Below are 17,817 nucleotides of genomic sequence, written 5' to 3' on the forward strand. Positions count from 1 at the left end.
AGCCATCTTTATAACATAAAAGTCAAGGGCTCTTGGGTAGCTCAGTCAGTGAAGCGTCTACCTTCTGCTCAGTTCATGATCTCAGGATCCTGGGATCGAGTCCCAGTCGGGCTCCCTGCTTGGTGGGGAGCCTGCGTCTGTCTCCTTGTACTCCTTTTTCCCTGCTCATGCTCTCTCTCTCTCTCTCTCTCTCTCTCTCAAATAAATAAAATCTTTTTAAAAAATAACATAAAAGTCAAAGTGAAGCAGCAGGTGGTAATGTAGAAACTGCAGCAAGATATTCAGAAGATCTAACTAAGGTGATTACTGAAGGCATCAGTAAACAGATTTTCAATGTAGATGAAATAGCTTTCTATTGGAAGGCAATGCCATCTAGGACTTAGGTGGCTTAGAGAGGAAAAGTTGATGCCTGGCTTCAAAGCTTCAAAACACAGGCTGGCTCTCTTGTTAAGGGTAGTGCAGCTGGTGACTCTCAATACTCAACCATTCTGAAATTCCTCGGGCCCTTAAAAATTATGTGAAATCTAATCTGCCTGCACCTCAATGGAACAACAAAGCCCGGATGACAACAAATCTATTTATAGCATGGTTTACTGAATATTTAAGCCCATTCTTGAGACCTGCTTGCTCAGGAAAAAAGATACCTTTCAAAATATCAGTGCTCATTGACAATTCACCTGGTCACCCCAGAGCTCTCATGGACATGTACAAGACTAATGTTGTTTTCGTGCATGCTGACACAACATCCATTCTCAGCCCATAAATAAATCAAGGACTATTTGTGACTTTGTATTTAAGAAATACATATTGTAAGGATTATAGTTGCCATAGACAGTGATTCATCTGATGGGCCTGTGAAAAATACATTGAAAACCTTCCAGAAAGTATTGAACTTTCTGGATGTCATTAAAAACATTCATGATTCATGGGAAGGGGTAACTGTATCAACATTAATAGGACTTTTGGAAGAAGTTGACTTTGGCATAGGATTCTGAGCCTCGGATGGAGGATGCATTTGAGGAGTGCAAGTAGAGGAAGTAACTGCAGCTATGGTAGAAATAGCAAAAGAACTAGAATGAAAAGTGGAGCCAAAAGGTGTGACTGAATTGCTGCAACCTCACGATAAATCTAACAGACGAAGAGTGGCTTCTTATGGATGAGCTAAGAAAGTGGTTTCTTGAGATACAATCTACTCCTGGTGAAGATACTATGAAGATTGTCAAAATGACAGCAAAGGATCTAGAATATTACATCAACTTCATTGATAAAGAAGGAACAGGGTTTGAGAGGATCGACTCCAGTTTTTATTTTATTTATTATTAAAAACTTATTTATTTATTTAAGAGAGAGCTTACATGGGAGGTGTGGAGGGACAATAAGAAGGAGAGAGAGAATTTCAAGCAGTCTCCTTGCTGAACATTTAGCCCAACACTTGGCTCCAGCTCACAACCCTAAGATCATGACCCGAGCAGAAATCAAGAGTCAGATGCTTAACCAACTGAGCCATCCAGGCGCCCCAGCTTGACTCCAGTTTTTTAAAAAGTTCTACTATGGGTGCCATGCTGAAAGAATCCATCAATGTGGCCTTTTCAGTGTTGTCTTATTTTAAGAAATTGCCACAGCCACCCCAGCCTTTAGCAACCACCACCTTGATCTGTTAGCACCATCAACATCAAGGCAAGACCATCTACCAGCAAGATAATTCACTGAAAGTTTAGATGGCACTTAGCATTCTTTAGCACTAAAGTTAAGTGTAAATGTAAATGTAAAGTTAAGGTATATACAGTGATTTTTTTTTTTTAAACATAACACTATCGTACACTTAGTACTTTATAGTGTAATCATAATTTATCTGCCCTGGGAAACCAAAAATTTCATTTGATTTGCTTTATTTCAGTACTCACTTTATTGTGGTGGTGTGAAACTGGACCCGCAGTATCTCCAAGTTATGCCTGTACCATGTTCCTCATTTCCTTCTGAGTCCTTACCAGCAGCATCCAGATTAAGGTCCAGATGTCTATTAATGTTCTATCCAAGGCAAGTTAGACTTTCCCTATCACACATCTCAAAATTCTCACAGCTTCTATTCAATATCCAATTCCAAAGCCATGCTCAGGTTTTTATTATTAATACAGCATTCCTTGTTCAGGTACCAAAATTTGTATTAGTTTTCTAGTGTAACAAATTATCTGCTTAAAATTTAGCATCTTAAAGCAACACATTTATGATTTTACTTTTCTTGTTGGTCAGGAGTCTGGGTGTAAATTAACTGGATCCCCTTTTAGGATCTAACCAGACTGAAATCAAAATGTCAGTTGGGACTACAGTATCATCGCAGGCTCAGAATCCTATGCCATGCTCACTGGTTGTTAGAATTCAGTTCCTTGTGATTGCAGGACCATTTTCTTAATGGTTGTTCGCTGGAGTACACTGCCTGCTCCTGTAGGCCACTCCTGGTCTTTGCCATGTACCCCCTACATAGGCTGTTCATAACATGGAAGGAATGTTCAGGGCAATTTCAAAGTTCTGCCTACCACACTAATTTGTTTATTATGCTATAAGGGACAAATAGGAATTTTTTTCTTAATCTTTCATGCTTTATGCATATTTGTTTCCTTTAGTGGCTGCCCCCTCTGATATATTTTAAGTCTGCATTTCTTGAGGACAACCAGTAAGTGCTCTAAAGCAATGATCCTTCAGGAGACATTTCCAAAGGTCTGACAAAAAAAAAAAAAAAAAAAAAAAAAAGCAATAATCTTAGCAAAAGTGAGTGGGTGGGGAGGAGGGGTGATGTAGAAAGACAATACTCAGAACTGAAATTCTATCATTACGTTACTTTCTGTTGGTACTTCCCAGTTGGCGAGGAAAAATGTAACATGTGAAATTAGGGATTTCCCCCTCCCATTTTACTTTTTTTTTTTTTTTAAGATTTTATTTATCTATTTGACAGAGATCGCAAGTAGGCAGAGAGGCAGGCAGAGAGGCAGAGAGAGGAAGGAAAGCAGGCTCCCAAGTGAGCAGAGGGCCCAATGCGGGGCTTGATCCCAGGACCCTGAGACTATGACCCAAGCTGAAGGCAGAGGCTTAACCCGCTGAGCCACCCAGGCACCCCCCATTTTACTTTTCTCCTAAGTTTAAGTGATATATAGAGGGTGAAGCATTCCAGAGTTTTTCTTCTTGTTTTTTGAAGCTGTCTTTGAAAGCAGGGAACAGGCATATATGATTTCTGTTTAGATAAGTGGTTGACATGAGCCAGAGGCTCAGAAAAGCAATTTAGGCTTGAGTTTGTTTTAGTTTCTCTTCTCTCACTGGAAAAGTAAAATGGAAAAGTTGACAAATATTAAGCCTTGCTCCAACTTCAATAAAAATGTTTAGACACATGCTGTTTTCTATTCTGTGGCAACCTCCAATTAAAACTTCACTAGGTTTTATCTCTTTTTCTCCTAAAAAATCCCAATTCTTCCTTAATCTCTCTGGACTATATTAGGCAATAATGTTTTTTCCCCACTCTTTAATCTGTATTTACCTATACCCTAATGGAAAGAAATTGTAATGTATTTATTCATTTATTTAGGGAGATTCACTTTCAGTCTTCTAGAGTTATAATAGTGCTTTTATTGTTTCTACTTTGAATGTATCTGTCTTGGTGTCAACCATTCTGGATCAGTAGTTAAAAAGTAGAAATAATCTCACACTATTTAATGTGTCCTCTAATTATTGTGTTTATCATTTTGGGCCTAAATGCTTACAAAATTAGAAGTTGAGAGAAAAACAAGGGATTGCTTTCTTGAATAATGGGTTTTTAAAAAGATTGTGTTATCAAAGCACAAATTCTAATTTTACCAATGTCTAAGTTACATGGCATCTCAGATATGCTTTGGCTGTTTGAGGAGGAAGATTGTAGACCTTAGCCATAGATTTTGTTTTTGTAGTCTTATAGATTTGTTTTTTAAGTGGGAGAAGTTAATTCTTAGAAAACAAGTGTTTTGTTTTGTTTTTTGCAGGAATATGACTTTTTTAAATATTTTTTATTTTTTATTAATATATAATATATTATTAGCCCCAGGGGTACAGGTCTGTGAATCGTCAGGCTTACACACTTCACAGTACTCACTATAACACATACCTTCCCCAATGTCCATAACCCAATCACCCTATCCCTACCCCCCACCCCACCACAACCCTCAGTTTGTTTTGTGAGATTAAGAGTCTCTTATGGGGGGCACCTGGGTGGCTCAGTGGGTTAAAGCGCCTCTGCCTTCGGCTCAGGTCATGATCCCAGGGTCCTGGGATCGAGCCCCACATCGGGCTCTCTGCTCCGCAGGGAGCCTGCTTTCTCCTCTCTCTCTGCCTGCCTCTCTGACTACTTGTGATCTCTATCTGTCAAGTAAATGAATAAAATCTTTTAAAAAAAAAAGAGTCTCTTATGGTTTTTCTCCCTCCCAATCCCAGCTTATTCCATTTTTTCCTTCCCTACCTCTCAACCCCCATCCCCCACATTACTTCTCAAATTCCTTATATCAGGGAGATCATATGGTAATTGTCTTTCTCTGGTTGACTTACTTCGCTCAGCATGTTTTGTTTTTAAAAAGCATGTGTTACCTAAGTTGGGGGTTGGTTTCTTCTGACAATAAAAAAAAATTCAGACAACTTCATGAGACAAAGAAAAGCATTGCTGTCTTGCTTTTGTGAAGTTTAGATTGTTTTTCCTCTTTTAAACAGTGTTATTGATGCATAATTGACATATGTATATAATAAACTATACGTATTTAAAGTATACAATTTGGTAAGTTATGAAATATTTATGCAGCTGTGAAATCATCATCACAATACAGGTAATGAACATACGCATCATCTCCAGTCATTTTCTCATGTCGCTTTATAATCACTCCCACAGGCTTCCTACAGGGCAATGCCATCCTCAAACAATTATTTGTCTCCTCTGTTTTCATTTTTTTTTTAATTTTTCCTTTCCTTCCCCTATGTTCATCTGTTTTATTTCTTAAATTCCACATATTAGTGAAATCATATAGTATTGGTCTTACTCTGACTTATTTCATTCAGCATAATACCCCTTAGTTTCATCCACATTGTTGCAAATGGCAAGCCTTCATTCTTTTTTTTTTTTAAAGATTTTATTTATTTATTTATTTGACAGAGAGAGATCACGAGTAGGCAGAGAGGCAGGCAGAGAGAGAGAGAGAGGGAAGCAGGCTCCCTGCCGAGCAGAGAGCCCGATGCGGGACTCGATCCCAGGACCCTGAGATCATGACCTGAGCCGAAGGCAGCGCAAGCCTTCATTCTTTTTGATGGCTGCGTATTTGTGTGTGTGTGTGTATCTCTGTGTGTCTCTGTGTGCATATTTGTGTGTACACACACAGTGTCCCTTTATCCATTCATATGCAGGTGGGCATCTGGGCTCTTTTCATAGTTTGGCTGTTGTGGACATTGCTGCTATAAATTTTGGGGTGCAGGTGCCCCTTAGAATCAGTATTTATGTATCCTTTGGGTAAATACCTACTAGTACAATTGGTGGATCATAGGATAGCTCTATTTTTAACTTTTTGAGGAACCTCCATACTGTTCCCCAGGGCAGCTACACCAGTTTGCATTCCCGTCAACCACGCAAGATGGTCCCCTTTTCCATTTGATACTGTGTCTAAGAAGAGTTTGTCTAATTGATTTTCTCCTAACTTTTAAAAAAAAAGGCTTGTGGGGTGCCTGGGTGGTGCAGTTCATTGAACATCTAACTCTTGATTTCAGCTCAGGTCCTGATCTTGGGGTCGTGAGATTGAGCCCCATGTCGGCCCTGTGTCAGCTCCATGCTCAGCGAAGAGTCCACTTGAGATTCTCCTTCCGTCTCGCTCTGCCCTGCCCACTTGTGTGCTGTCTCTCTCTTTCTCTCTTTCTAAAATAAATAGAGTTTTTAAAAAATGGCCACCGGGGTATTATGGTATGCAGAAAAGGTTATTGAAAATAATTTTTAAATTATTATTAAATAAGAAATTCTAAAACCTAGTTCTTAAGCTTCTAAGGTCAATTTAGTTATACTTGTAGATGATTTTTAGTTACTCTTAAGGAGTTCTTTGGTTTGTAACCACATTTTCCAAACTTTATTAATTAAATTTTCTTAAATATTTTAAACTGCACTCATACAACTAACAGTAAATTTTTAAAAGTATTTCAAGGGCACCTTGGTGGCACAGTTGGTTGAACGTCTAACTCTTGGTTTTGGCTCTGGTAGTGATCCCGGGATGGTGAAATTGAGCCCTGTGTCAGATTTGCTCATTGCAGAGTTGGCTTGAGATTCTCTCTCTACCTCTTCCTCTGCCTCTTCCACTTATGCTCTCTCTTTCTAAAATAAATAAATCTTTAAAAATAAAAGATATTTCCGTTGTCTGACTGACCAAAAAAAACAAAACAAAACAAAAAAACAACCCTTCTCGAGTACTTAAATAAACCTGATGAATGAAAACGTGTAAGTATGCTGAGATTTAAGTTCTCTTAGATGTTCCAGTGGCATTTTGTACATTTTAAAATACAAGCCTGCACTCATTTTCCCAATTACTTTATTTAAATTGGCATCACAAAGTCTATCTGTTATTGTATCTGACCTAGTTCTCTTAAACATTAGAAACAACTAAATACCAAATATATACAGATTCTTTAATTTTATTTTTTAAGATTTTTTTTGAAGATTTTATCTATTTGTTTATTTGTCAGAGAGAGAGAGAGTGAGCACAAGCAGGCAGGGGGAGCAGCAGACAGAGGCAGAGAGAGAAGCAGGCTCCCTGCTGAGCAAGGAACCGATGCAGGACTTGATCCAAGGACCCTGGGATTATATGACCTGAGCCGAAGGCAGTGATTTAACCGACTGAGCCACCCAGGTGTCCCAAGATTTATTTATTTATTTTAAAGAGAGCATATGCATGAGCAAGAGGAGGGGTAGAGAGAGAATCTCAAGCAGACACGCCACCCAGTGGGGAGCCCCGTGGAGGGCTCAATCCCCCGACCCTGAGATCATGACCTGAGCCAAAATCAGGAGTTGGACACTTGACCAAATGAGCCACCCAGGTGCCCCAAAGGTTCTTTAATTTTCAAAAATACCATTATATGAGCTTATTTCTCTTAAACTTTTTATTAACTTCATTGTGAATCTTTTAGGTTAAAAGATACTTATAATTTGGGGGGTTGCTTTCTCAGCTCATGGTTTTTTAATGACCAAAGATGTCTTTAGCCAAGACGGTGAGTGGATATTTGCCCAAAACTAGTGGCAGATACACACAGCTGTATTCTATAGTTGTTTTGTTCTAAAATAGGGTAATCTTATAGCCCTATTTCCTTAGAATCAACTTAGACACACCGAATTCATTAGTCTACCCCCCACCCCCAGACAAGTTGTTACTTGACTTGATTGGATTCAATTAATCTGTTTACTATTTCATTCTTTCTGGAATCACTTTTCTGGGCTCCCTATTTGTGAGTGACACAAATCCCTCAGGATTAAAATGACATCTGTTAGAATCCTTTTGTGGCTTTGTGGACTGGGCACAGATTTAAGGTCATGACGATTAATACTTGTGTTAACTAAAAACACAATAATGATTCTGGTTATGTAATATAATTAATTTTTCTTATTTGAAAGTCTTCCCTTAAACTTATTTATGTAACCAACAACATTCAAGGAAACAAAAGTGAAGAATATGGTTAAATTTACTGTAAAGCAGAACCTCTTTGATAGTAAAATAATTCCAGTCATACATCTCTACCCCAGGTTATCTGGTACTGTGCCTAAAGAAAATAACTGAAGTAATACACTTTCAAGAATTTTCATGACAGGGGCGCCTGGGTCATGCATTAAGCGTCTGCCTTCGGCTCAGGTCATGATCCCAGGGTTGTGGGATCCAGCCTCACAGTGGGCTCCCTGCTTAGCAGAAACCTACTTCTCTCTGTCTCTACCGTTTTCCCTGCTTGTGCTTTCGCTCCCTCTGCCCCCCCCAAAAAAAAAACTTAAAAAATATTAAATTTCATGACAAATTGTTTCCCTTGTCTATTGGTTGACTTCAAGCTTCCTTTTCTCCACTTCTTCTCTTTTTTTTTTTCCTTTTTGCATCCTTCTACTTCTGCCGTTCTTTCATTCCTTTGTCTTGTCCTTTCAGAACTAATAATCTGGAAACCTGTAGTAAAGGTGAATAAAACTAATAGAAAAAAAGATGATGATGGTCACCAAACATGGTGACAATTTAGAAGGTATAGTGTTTGATTTTTAGAAAGCTGCTCTAACATTACATTAAGTTTTGAGACTGGGCGATTAGAAGGGTGATGCACTTTTTAAAAATCTTAAGCCTTTTTTTTTTAGCGAACTATAAATTATAAATTTCCATCTATTCTGTAGCTAGATAATATTGTTTGAAAAAACAATGTTCCTTCTATGTTTTAGAGTTCCAAAAGTTCCAACCAGAGATGCATAGAGATCCCACTACACTAAATAGGAAAAAATTTAATAAAAATTAAGAAGATTAATAAAATACAATTCAGCCTGATTGAGTCAAACAACAGAAGTATAACTAGTAATCTTTATAGATAGAGAAGTCAAACACTGAAAAAAATTCTGTTGGTTGAGAAGTTACTTTTACTTTTTCATTTTCTTATAGGAAATAGTTATATTTTAAAAACATATTCCTTTAAAAATAAGTAAAAATCTGTATCTTAAGATTTAAAACTTGGTCGGGCGCCTGGGTGGCTCAGTGGGTTAAGCCGCTGCCTTCGGCTCAGGTCATGATCTCAGGGTCCTGGGATCGAGTCCCGCATCGGGCTCTCTGCTCAGCAGGGAGCCTGCTTCCCTCTCTCTCTCTCTCTCTGCCTGCCTTTCTGTCTACTTGTGATCTCTCTCTGTCAAATAAATAAATAAAATCTTTAAAAAAAAAAAAAAAACTTGGTGTGTGTGATACAGATCACTTTCTTTACAATGAATAAGGTATAATCATAAGCAATTTATTCTGTTTCCCTTCCTTCCTTCCGTCCTCTCTTCCTTCTTTCCTTCCTTTCATAAGAGAAGTTCTTCTCTTGCCTCTATGTAAAAAACTCATTCTGGAGCATCTGGGTGTCTGAGTCAGTTAGGTGCCTGACACTTGACTTTGGCTCAGGTCATGACCTCATGGTGGTGAGATCAAACGCCCACATCGGGCTCCACACTGGGCATGAAGCCTGCTTGATTCTCTCTCTCCTTTCCCTCTGCCCCCTCCCACTCGCATGCATGTGGAGGCCCACTCTCTCTCTCTCTCTTTCTCTCTCTCTCTCAAAATAAATAAATAAATGAATGAATGAATATTAAAAACGCAGGTCCATCATTCTCTCCTTATAGTCACTTAATAATTACAGTCACTCAAGTTGAAAATACAGTGTCAATTCCATAATTAAAAGTGCCTAGTTAGTATATTAATCAGCAGTTATGTCCTCATTCAAAGCTAAAACTATTCCCTCCCCTTGCTACGGTTAGCTATAGGTGAAAGGCAGCGTGCTTGACTTTTTCTTTCTGTTGTTTATCTCCTTACCCACTGGAAAGTTGCTTTATCTGATCGCATCAGAATTTAAACTGGGGGCAGGAAGAAAGGTAGAGGCAAACAATTTTTTACCGGACTCATAACTCTTTTTGAACTTGTAAGTTCTTAAGGCTGACTCTTTCTCGTATGTGTACTTTTGTGTGTTCTTCAGAGACCTTTACTGGAGCTATATTTCCTGTGACATTTCAGAAAATGATTCCTCCTATGAGCCAGTACTGAATTCTTTTTCCTCTTCCTTCTCCTCCTTCTATTCCTACCCTCTCATCCTTCCTGTTCATCCACCCTTCCTCCACCTTCCCCCTTCTGGAGGTACTCTGGGAACTCAAGAGGTACTCTGAGTAGGGTTGGGGTTTTGTGTTTTTTTAAGATAACTTTCCTGAGATATAATTGACATATCATAAAATTTACTCTTCTAAAATGTACCTTCAGTGGTTTTTAGTGCAGACACGGAGTTATGCAACCATTACCACAACCTGAATTTTGTAACATTTTCATCATCTGAGTAGGATTTTGGTAGCTCCAAGCTAGCCATCTGTGTGGGCCTGCTTATTTACATCTCCCCATCCCAAAAACAGCATGCTTTCTCACTCTGAATCTCATGTGCCCTCCTCAGGCACCAGTCTGTGGTGTCCTCCCAATGGCATTCTCCCTAATATCAGAGAAGCACTCATAGGGGTCCAATGGAGGCCTCGTTTACCAGGTAGGGTCAAACAAAGGCACCTTTCTATACACCTCCTGTTTTGGTGGGGGCATGAAAATCAGTATAGCTATCTTCAAAGAAATTTCTTCATATGCAATTTTCTCTCTACTCTTTTTATCTTGTGTGTAGGCTTTAGAGCAAGGTAACCTGTTCTCAGACATCTTACTTTGGAAATTTGCTACAGGGTAGACTATCTCACAAATCCTGTTGGTATCTGATTTCTAATAATATCTTGATGTGTCTGTTGAAACTTCAAATTTCATACGGTGCTTTATGCAGAAGATAATAACTCAGATGTCTCTTAGAAAGCAATGCAGCTTATTCTTTTTTTTTTTTAATGTACTATCATTTAATCAAGTGCATAAGAGACAGAGTATTTTGGGGGGGGATGGGTGCCTGAATAAATAATCACTTCTGTATAAGCTAGGTAAAAATGCCTTTGGCTTTTTCTAAGCAATATCTTATATCTTCCCTTTTAACTACTACATTGTACATTTAAGTGCATACTCCTCAAGGCAGATCCTAAGCATAAAATGCTATGGTAAACATTTGAAAAGGAAAGTGGCAGGACAAGGTTGTCCTCATTTGTAGTTTGAGTTGCCTTTTTCCAGTCTGGGTTAAAGTAACATAAATACAAATTAAAAAAAAAATATTAGCTATCCTTGTTAGTTGAATAAACAAAGTCAGCTTTTGTCTGAAACAGCTGTTTTTTATATGTTAACTTTAAAATTTAATGAAGGATATAATTACAGAAAATAAGCATTTAACATTTTCCACTTCCTCTAGCTTCTTTTCCAAACCCATCTCTTTCTGCCTACCAAGAGATATACATTATGCACATTACGCTTAAATTGGTTGGGATGGTTAGAAATCTTAGTGATGAAGAACAATTGTCTTTTCAAGAAATGTCAATGAAGGAAACTTAATGTATGATGATATTGATTAGCTGCATTCCCACCTTTCACAATGAAAGAAGGATTATTGTGCCCCATAGAAAACCTTAAAAATTGTCATTATATCACCCACTTAATTGAATGCCATTGAAAAAAACTGACCCTACAAAAATGTCCCTACAAAGTCACCCTTCTGAGTTTTTAATTCATTCTCCCTAGAGTTAGATTACAAAGCACGTTTACAGGAATAGACTTTTTCTCCATTATAAACCCGAAAATGGCATCATTATTATTAATTATTATTATTATTCCCATGTCACATATGAGAAACTGAGTTTTAGACATGAAATGACTTTTCCAAGGGCAAATGATAAGTTGACAGCATAGTTGGACCTAGAAGTACTTAAGTCCATTCAGTGCAAAACTTATAGTTATACTACATGGACCGAAGTCAGAGCAATCAGTTAGTGAGTGGAAGAAACGTGCTCCATCTTAGTTCAGCTCCACGCATTGAGGCTGTAGGAGCTCCTCTCCTCATTTTAGCTGGGATGCATAGAAGGAAGCCTAGAACATAATCTGTAAGGCCTGCTGTTCTGTCTGGCTGTTTTGATGTAATCATCTGCACTTTGCTGCCTCCTGGTACCTTGAACTTTCTGTTTTCTCCCATGAATAGTCATCATCTGTTTTCTGGTTCAGACCAAAAAGCTGGCCCTATGGGGCTAGGGCAAGGAGCTGGTTTGAGGTTTTTTTCCCTCCAGTTCCTTTATCCTCTATGAATTTGAGCTGTAGGGTAATGCCTAGATTGAAGACCATATTGAGAAATTAGGTAGGCAGGAACCTCAGTCTCTCATCACTAGTAGGGAACTTCACTACTGTAAGTGCAGTACAAGTTGTTCATGTGTACCCCATCTGTTACCTTTGCTTCTTAGGTAATATGCACGTGTCACTAGCTGAGGCCCTCGAGGTGCGGGGTGGACCTCTGCAGGAAGAAGAAATATGGGCTGTATTAAATCAAAGTGCTGAAAGTCTCCAAGAATTATTCAGAAAAGGTAAGTCTTTTTGTCCTTTTTTTTTTTTTTTTTTTGGCATATCAGGTGAAAAACACATAAGGAGGCAGAATATAGAAAGGAATACTTTTTTTTATCTTTCTTTGGACTAAAAAAGCTCAGATCTTCTCTACCTTCATTTGAACATCTTCTTTGTCCCTCATATTGTGCTAGGTGCTGAAAATACAATGCTGATCAAAACCAAAAACATTGACGGGAGCTTGTAATCCAGTGCAGAAAATTGCTATTAGTAAAATATATAAGCAAATGTAAAAAATGCAACCATGACAAGGGCTACAAAGGAGGGGAATCAGTGGCTATGACCCCTAATAGGATTTGACCCGGTCATGGGGAAGAAAAGGAAAGTTCCCTGAATAAGTCATCTCTGAGCTAAGATCTGAAAGAAGAGAAGTTAACCAGAGGAGAAGCAGGGGAAAACATTCCTGTCAGAAACAATAATATGTGTATCCCTGTAACTCCAAATTGGGATAATGTAGATTGTATAACTAGTTTGGTGCTTCCCTATAGAGATGATCACCTGGTCCAAATCACTGTGTGGCATTTTGGAGCTGGAAAAGTTAGGGAGTCACTGTCCAGAAACATTTAATACTCTACTGAAATGCTCTACATGAAGATGGTATTCACCATTCAGACCACATGGCCAACACCTATTCAGAATAGTAAATAAAGAAACCAAGCTTCATCTAAAAGAAGAATTAAACTTTAAAACTGTTTTGAGTAATTTAATCAGACACAATAATTGTTACAGAAATGGGGGAAGATTTGAGCATATAATGGTTTCTCAAAGTATGGTATCTGGATGGGTAGCATCTCCATCATCTGAAATTGGTTAGAAACGCAAATAACGTAGGCCCATGCTAGACCTACTGAATACAAAACTCTAGGGGTAGGGCCCAGCAATTTATGTTTATCAAGTCCTTAAGGATATTCTGATACCTGTGAGAGAATCATTATGCGGGGGAATCGCTGAAGACCATGAGCCATGGGAAACTTTTGGAAGGTGTAGGGGTGACCACTCATTGAGTATAAGAAGGTCTAGAGCAGAGAGGAAGAATGTTTGGAGATAGGTGATAAAGCTTTGCCATAGTTGCTTTTACATTCTAATCCAGGGACAGGAATTTGAAACAGTGTTAGGGCCCTCCCAATTCTGCTATAAACTAGGTGTTTGAGAATCTTTGATTAGAGTTAGGATTACTCTAAAGAAAATGTATTCGTATTATATAATGCCACTCCCAATTCTGCTATAAACTAGGTGTTTGAGAATCTTTGATTAGAGTTAGGATTACTCTAAAGAAAATGTATTCGTTTTATATAATGCCACTTACTTAAATCTAGCTATTTTAAGTAGACCTTGTCTTTGCTTCATTTTAATTTTAATTGTCAGACAATTAAGAAGTATGGGTATTCCAGAATATAGAGCAGTAACCGTGCTCCAAAGATGTTGTTGAAGGAAGGATATGTTGGTGGCGTTCCTTAGCTAATAGCCAGTTTAATATTTAAGAAACAACTGTTGGCTGTGAGGTTTTGTGTGGAAGATCCCAAGTAGAGGACACCGTTGGCCTTAAAGGCTCACTCAGATCAGACAGGATGCATGTGTAGAGTTTACTGTGCCAAATAAATGATTGGGGCAGTAAGTACTACAGATGTTCAAAGGAGGGAGAGATAATACCTCTTTTTATTATACTAATGGCAGGATCACTGCCCTGGCCATGACTCATACAGAGTATCTGGCACACTGCAAATACCTGGGGGTTTTCTTCTTTCAAATTTTATAATGTTAATAGAGATTGAATGTCTGAATGTAAAGTACTTGTCATTGAGATAAAATTACTGCACAGCATATTGGCACATTACAATGGAGAGACTGGTTATGTTATAAAATGAATTGTGAGGCATTTAGGTCTTAAACACTATCCAATGGGAGTTGCAGTCCAATTCACAGGGAAACAACAGTAATACAGAGAAATTGAATTTGGCTTCTTTGGCAGTCTAGAAATTACCAACTACTGTAATTGCCAATTGGAAATTTGTATTTATTTGGAGGGAATTTATGCTTATTTGATTTTTTTTTTTTACCTGAAATCTCTTAGATTTTCATTTCTTTGTTTGATAACACGGTGTCTTTTTGGCCCAAGTTCTTCTCCTGACTATTATAACAAACTGAAATTAAAAAATTATTACTGGGGTGCCTGGGTGGCTCAGTGGGTTAAACCACTGCCTTCGGCTCGGGTCATGATCTCAGAGTCCTGGGATCGAGCCCCGCATCGGGCTCTCTGCTCAGCAGGGAGCCTGCTTCCTCCTCTCTCTGCCTGCCTCTCTGCCTGCTTGTGATCTCTCTGTCAAATCAATAAATAAAATCTTTAAAAAAAAAATTATTACTTTGCTTAGTTTGTGAAGGAATGGTGTTGGTCTTGGTTTTCTAGTACACCCCCTTATGAATAACAGTAGGACTGTTAGCAGTGGAAAAGCAAGTAAAATACAGTGGTCTCTAAGAAGTTTGTTTTTCTAAAATGCATTTTCTTCTCTTGGTTTTGTCTTTTCTTTTTTTTAAGATTTTATTTATTTATTTAACAGAGAGAGAGATCACAAGTAGGCAGAGAGGCAGGCAGAGAGAGAGGGGGAAGCAGGCTCCCTGTTGAGCAGAGAGCCCGATGTGGGGCTCGATCCCAGAACCCCGGGATCATGACCGCAGCCGAAGGCAGAGGCTTTAACCCACCGAGCCACCCAGGCGCCCTTTGGTTTTGTCTTTTTGTGCCTATTATGTAAACCTTAGTTTTGGTTCTGATGGGTGGTGTTTCTCCTCTATCTTGAACTTGCACATGGCTCCTGTGTCTTTTTCAGTATATAGGTTCAAGTATGAGCTCCTATGAATACAAGGCTGGAAATAAACATTTCCACTGGGAGATTATTGAACACAAATTAAGAAGATGTTTTTTTCCTCTTTTTGAGCCTCCCAGCAATTTAAGGCTTTTGGCCTTTTTTTAAAAAACAAAATTATTGTGGTTGTTATTCATAGAATAATGATAATCTAAGCATGACCTTATTGAAAAACATCACCTTTAAATGAGTTTACTGGGCACCTACGTGGCTCATGGGTTAAACCTCTGCCTTCGGCTCAGATCATGGTCCCAGGGTCCTGGGATCATGCCCCGCGTCAGGCTCTCCGCTCAGCAGGGACCCTGCTTCCTCCTCTCTCTCTGCCTGCCTCTCTGCCTACTTGTGATCTCTTTCTCTCTGTGTCAAAGAAGTAAAGTCTTTTTAAAAATAAATAAATAATAAATGATTTTCTTTTCAGAGAAGTAAAAATATAGAACTTTTTGAAAACTATAATTCCACACATTTAGATGATGGTAATGCTGGTAATTGGTTGTCTTTTCATTACAAGTTTCTTAGTTTTAGTGTCTTATGATTGTTAAAATGTGTGATCTATGTGACTAGTTTTTAGAATTTTTACAAGATTTTGTTATGGCCTTGCACATGGTCTAATTTGTAAAATATCCTGTGGGGGGGCACCTGGGTGGCTCAGTGGGTTAAGCCACTGCCTTCGGCTCAGGTCATGATCTCAGGATCCTGGGATCGAGCCCCATATCGGGCTCTCTGCTCAGCGGGGAGCCTGCATCCCCCTCTCTCTCTGCCTGCCTCTCTGCCTACTTGTGATCTCTCTCTCTCCCCCACCCCCCCGTCAAATAAATAAATCTTTAAAAAAAAAAAATTATCCTGTGGGAATTTGAAAGGAATGTGTATATTCTATTTCTAAGATATAAATTAACCTTGTTAATATTAGTGCTTTTGAAATTTTTCTGTAACCATATGAGTTTGTATACTTAATCTGTCGAATTCATAGAGATCGTTAAAATCTCCCATTATAATGATGTGTTTGCCTGTCTTCTTACTACTGCCAATATGTGTTTTTGTGCTATTTTGTATGATGCATATAATGGCTAATGACTAATTTAAATGGACTGGATGTTTTATCAATATAAAATAACTCTTTTTTTATTCCTTTTTACTACTTATTGACTTAAATTCTATCCAGTCTGCTCTTAATATTACCACCTCTGCTTCCTTTCCTTGCCATTTACCTAGTATATCTTTTCTTCTTTATTTTCAAATCATCTGTATTGTAATTTATGTATCACTTGTAATATAGTAGACAGCTGGATTTTACTTTTTTGCTTATTTTTTAAAAATATTTTATTTATGTGAGAGAGAACAAGGGTATGCATGAGCTGGGAAGGAGCAGAGGGAGAGGGAGACGCTGACTCCCCCACTGAGCAGGGAGCGAGATGCAAGACTCAGTGTGGGGCTCAATCCCAGGACTCCAGATCGTGACCTGAGCCGTAGGCAGATGCTTAACTGACTGAGCCACCCAGGGACACCCCTCTCTTTTTTTTTGCCTATTTTTTAAATAGGATATTAAAGTGGTAAGTGAAATAAAAGTTCTGGAAGAATTTCATTAAGGGTCCTTCCATATCGTGACACTCTAACTGTATGCTTCTCAATGCACTTTATTAATAGATTGGATAGCATATATTCACTTAAGATTTTAGATTTTACATCACGGATGAACTCTTGCAAAAACTAAGTAGTCCTAGATAATAAGAAAGCAATGCCATCTTCATATGCTTTCTAGATCATCTTTAGAAATGAAATTACTGCTGCCCTGGAATATTTAGTTTATAATATTCATTCCCCAAATCTATCATTTTCTTTTTCTTAGTTACAGAACTGTTGCTCTTTGCAGAAAACAATGTTTTGAATCTAAGGGATTTTAAAGTATTAGTGTGGATGATTGGTTGTTGCTAATGTTTCCCCTTCATGACTAATCAGAGGAAAAGAGATAGTCTCCCTTACTGAGACAAGGATATAAACCCTTTATGTGTAGTCATTCTGGTTCCCTGTTTATTAAATAAGATAATAATTAATGAAATTGGTAAATTAAATAAATAGTTAAAAATAGAATAAAGCATTTTGATAAAGTGCTAAAAAATGAGCAACATTCACTGTCTAAATAAAAACAGAGTTAACAGCAAATATCCTTGGAAAATTGAGAAGTCTGTTATATTTCTTTTTCTTTTTGGGAAACAAATTTGAATAAGTTTGCAGAGAACAGGGCAAATAGACATTTTGGCGGTATTTCACTGTAAACACTTATATGCGTGAATGAAAACAAATTACTACAGATATCTGGGACAAATATCAAATAAATTTCTCTGTTCCTCGCTTTTTGAGGAACAAAAAAATTCTAATTTAAAAAGTAGAATTTGTAGGGCGCCTGGGTGGCTCAGTGGGTTAAGCCGCTGCCTTCGGCTCAGGTCATGATCTCAGGGTCCTGGGATCGAGGCCCGCGTCGGGCTCTCTGCTCAGCAGGGAGCCTGCTTCCCTCTCTCTCTCTCTCTGCCTGCCTCTCCATCTACTTGTGATCTCTCTCTGTCAAATAAATAAATAAAATCTTTAAAAAAAAAAAAAAGTAGAATTTGTAGATACCTTTTTAAAAAACAGTCTTACTAGAGAATTGTGTATTATTTTATTATCAAAATTAAGTGAAATGTAAGTGGTTTTGTTTTTTGTTTTTTTTAATTTTGAGCATTTGC

General features: G+C 38.1%; 1 protein-coding gene across 10 annotated transcripts in view; it reads left to right on the top strand.

Moving 5' to 3' along the window:
• PTPN13 (protein tyrosine phosphatase non-receptor type 13) overlaps window positions 1-17,817 on the top strand; it is a 208,292-nt gene that overhangs the window by 37,950 nt on the left and 152,525 nt on the right. For all 10 annotated transcript variants that reach the window (XM_047717886.1, XM_047717888.1, XM_047717887.1 and 7 more), the window contains exon 2: window positions 12,086-12,205. In XM_047717886.1, coding sequence (XP_047573842.1) covers window positions 12,091-12,205 — 115 coding nt within the window. In that variant the 5' untranslated portion in view covers window positions 12,086-12,090. The remainder of the gene's footprint in view (window positions 1-12,085; window positions 12,206-17,817) is intronic.

The sequence above is a fragment of the Lutra lutra genome, chromosome 2 (genome assembly GCF_902655055.1).
Source record: "Lutra lutra chromosome 2, mLutLut1.2, whole genome shotgun sequence".
Classification (NCBI taxonomy): domain Eukaryota; kingdom Metazoa; phylum Chordata; class Mammalia; order Carnivora; family Mustelidae; genus Lutra; species Lutra lutra.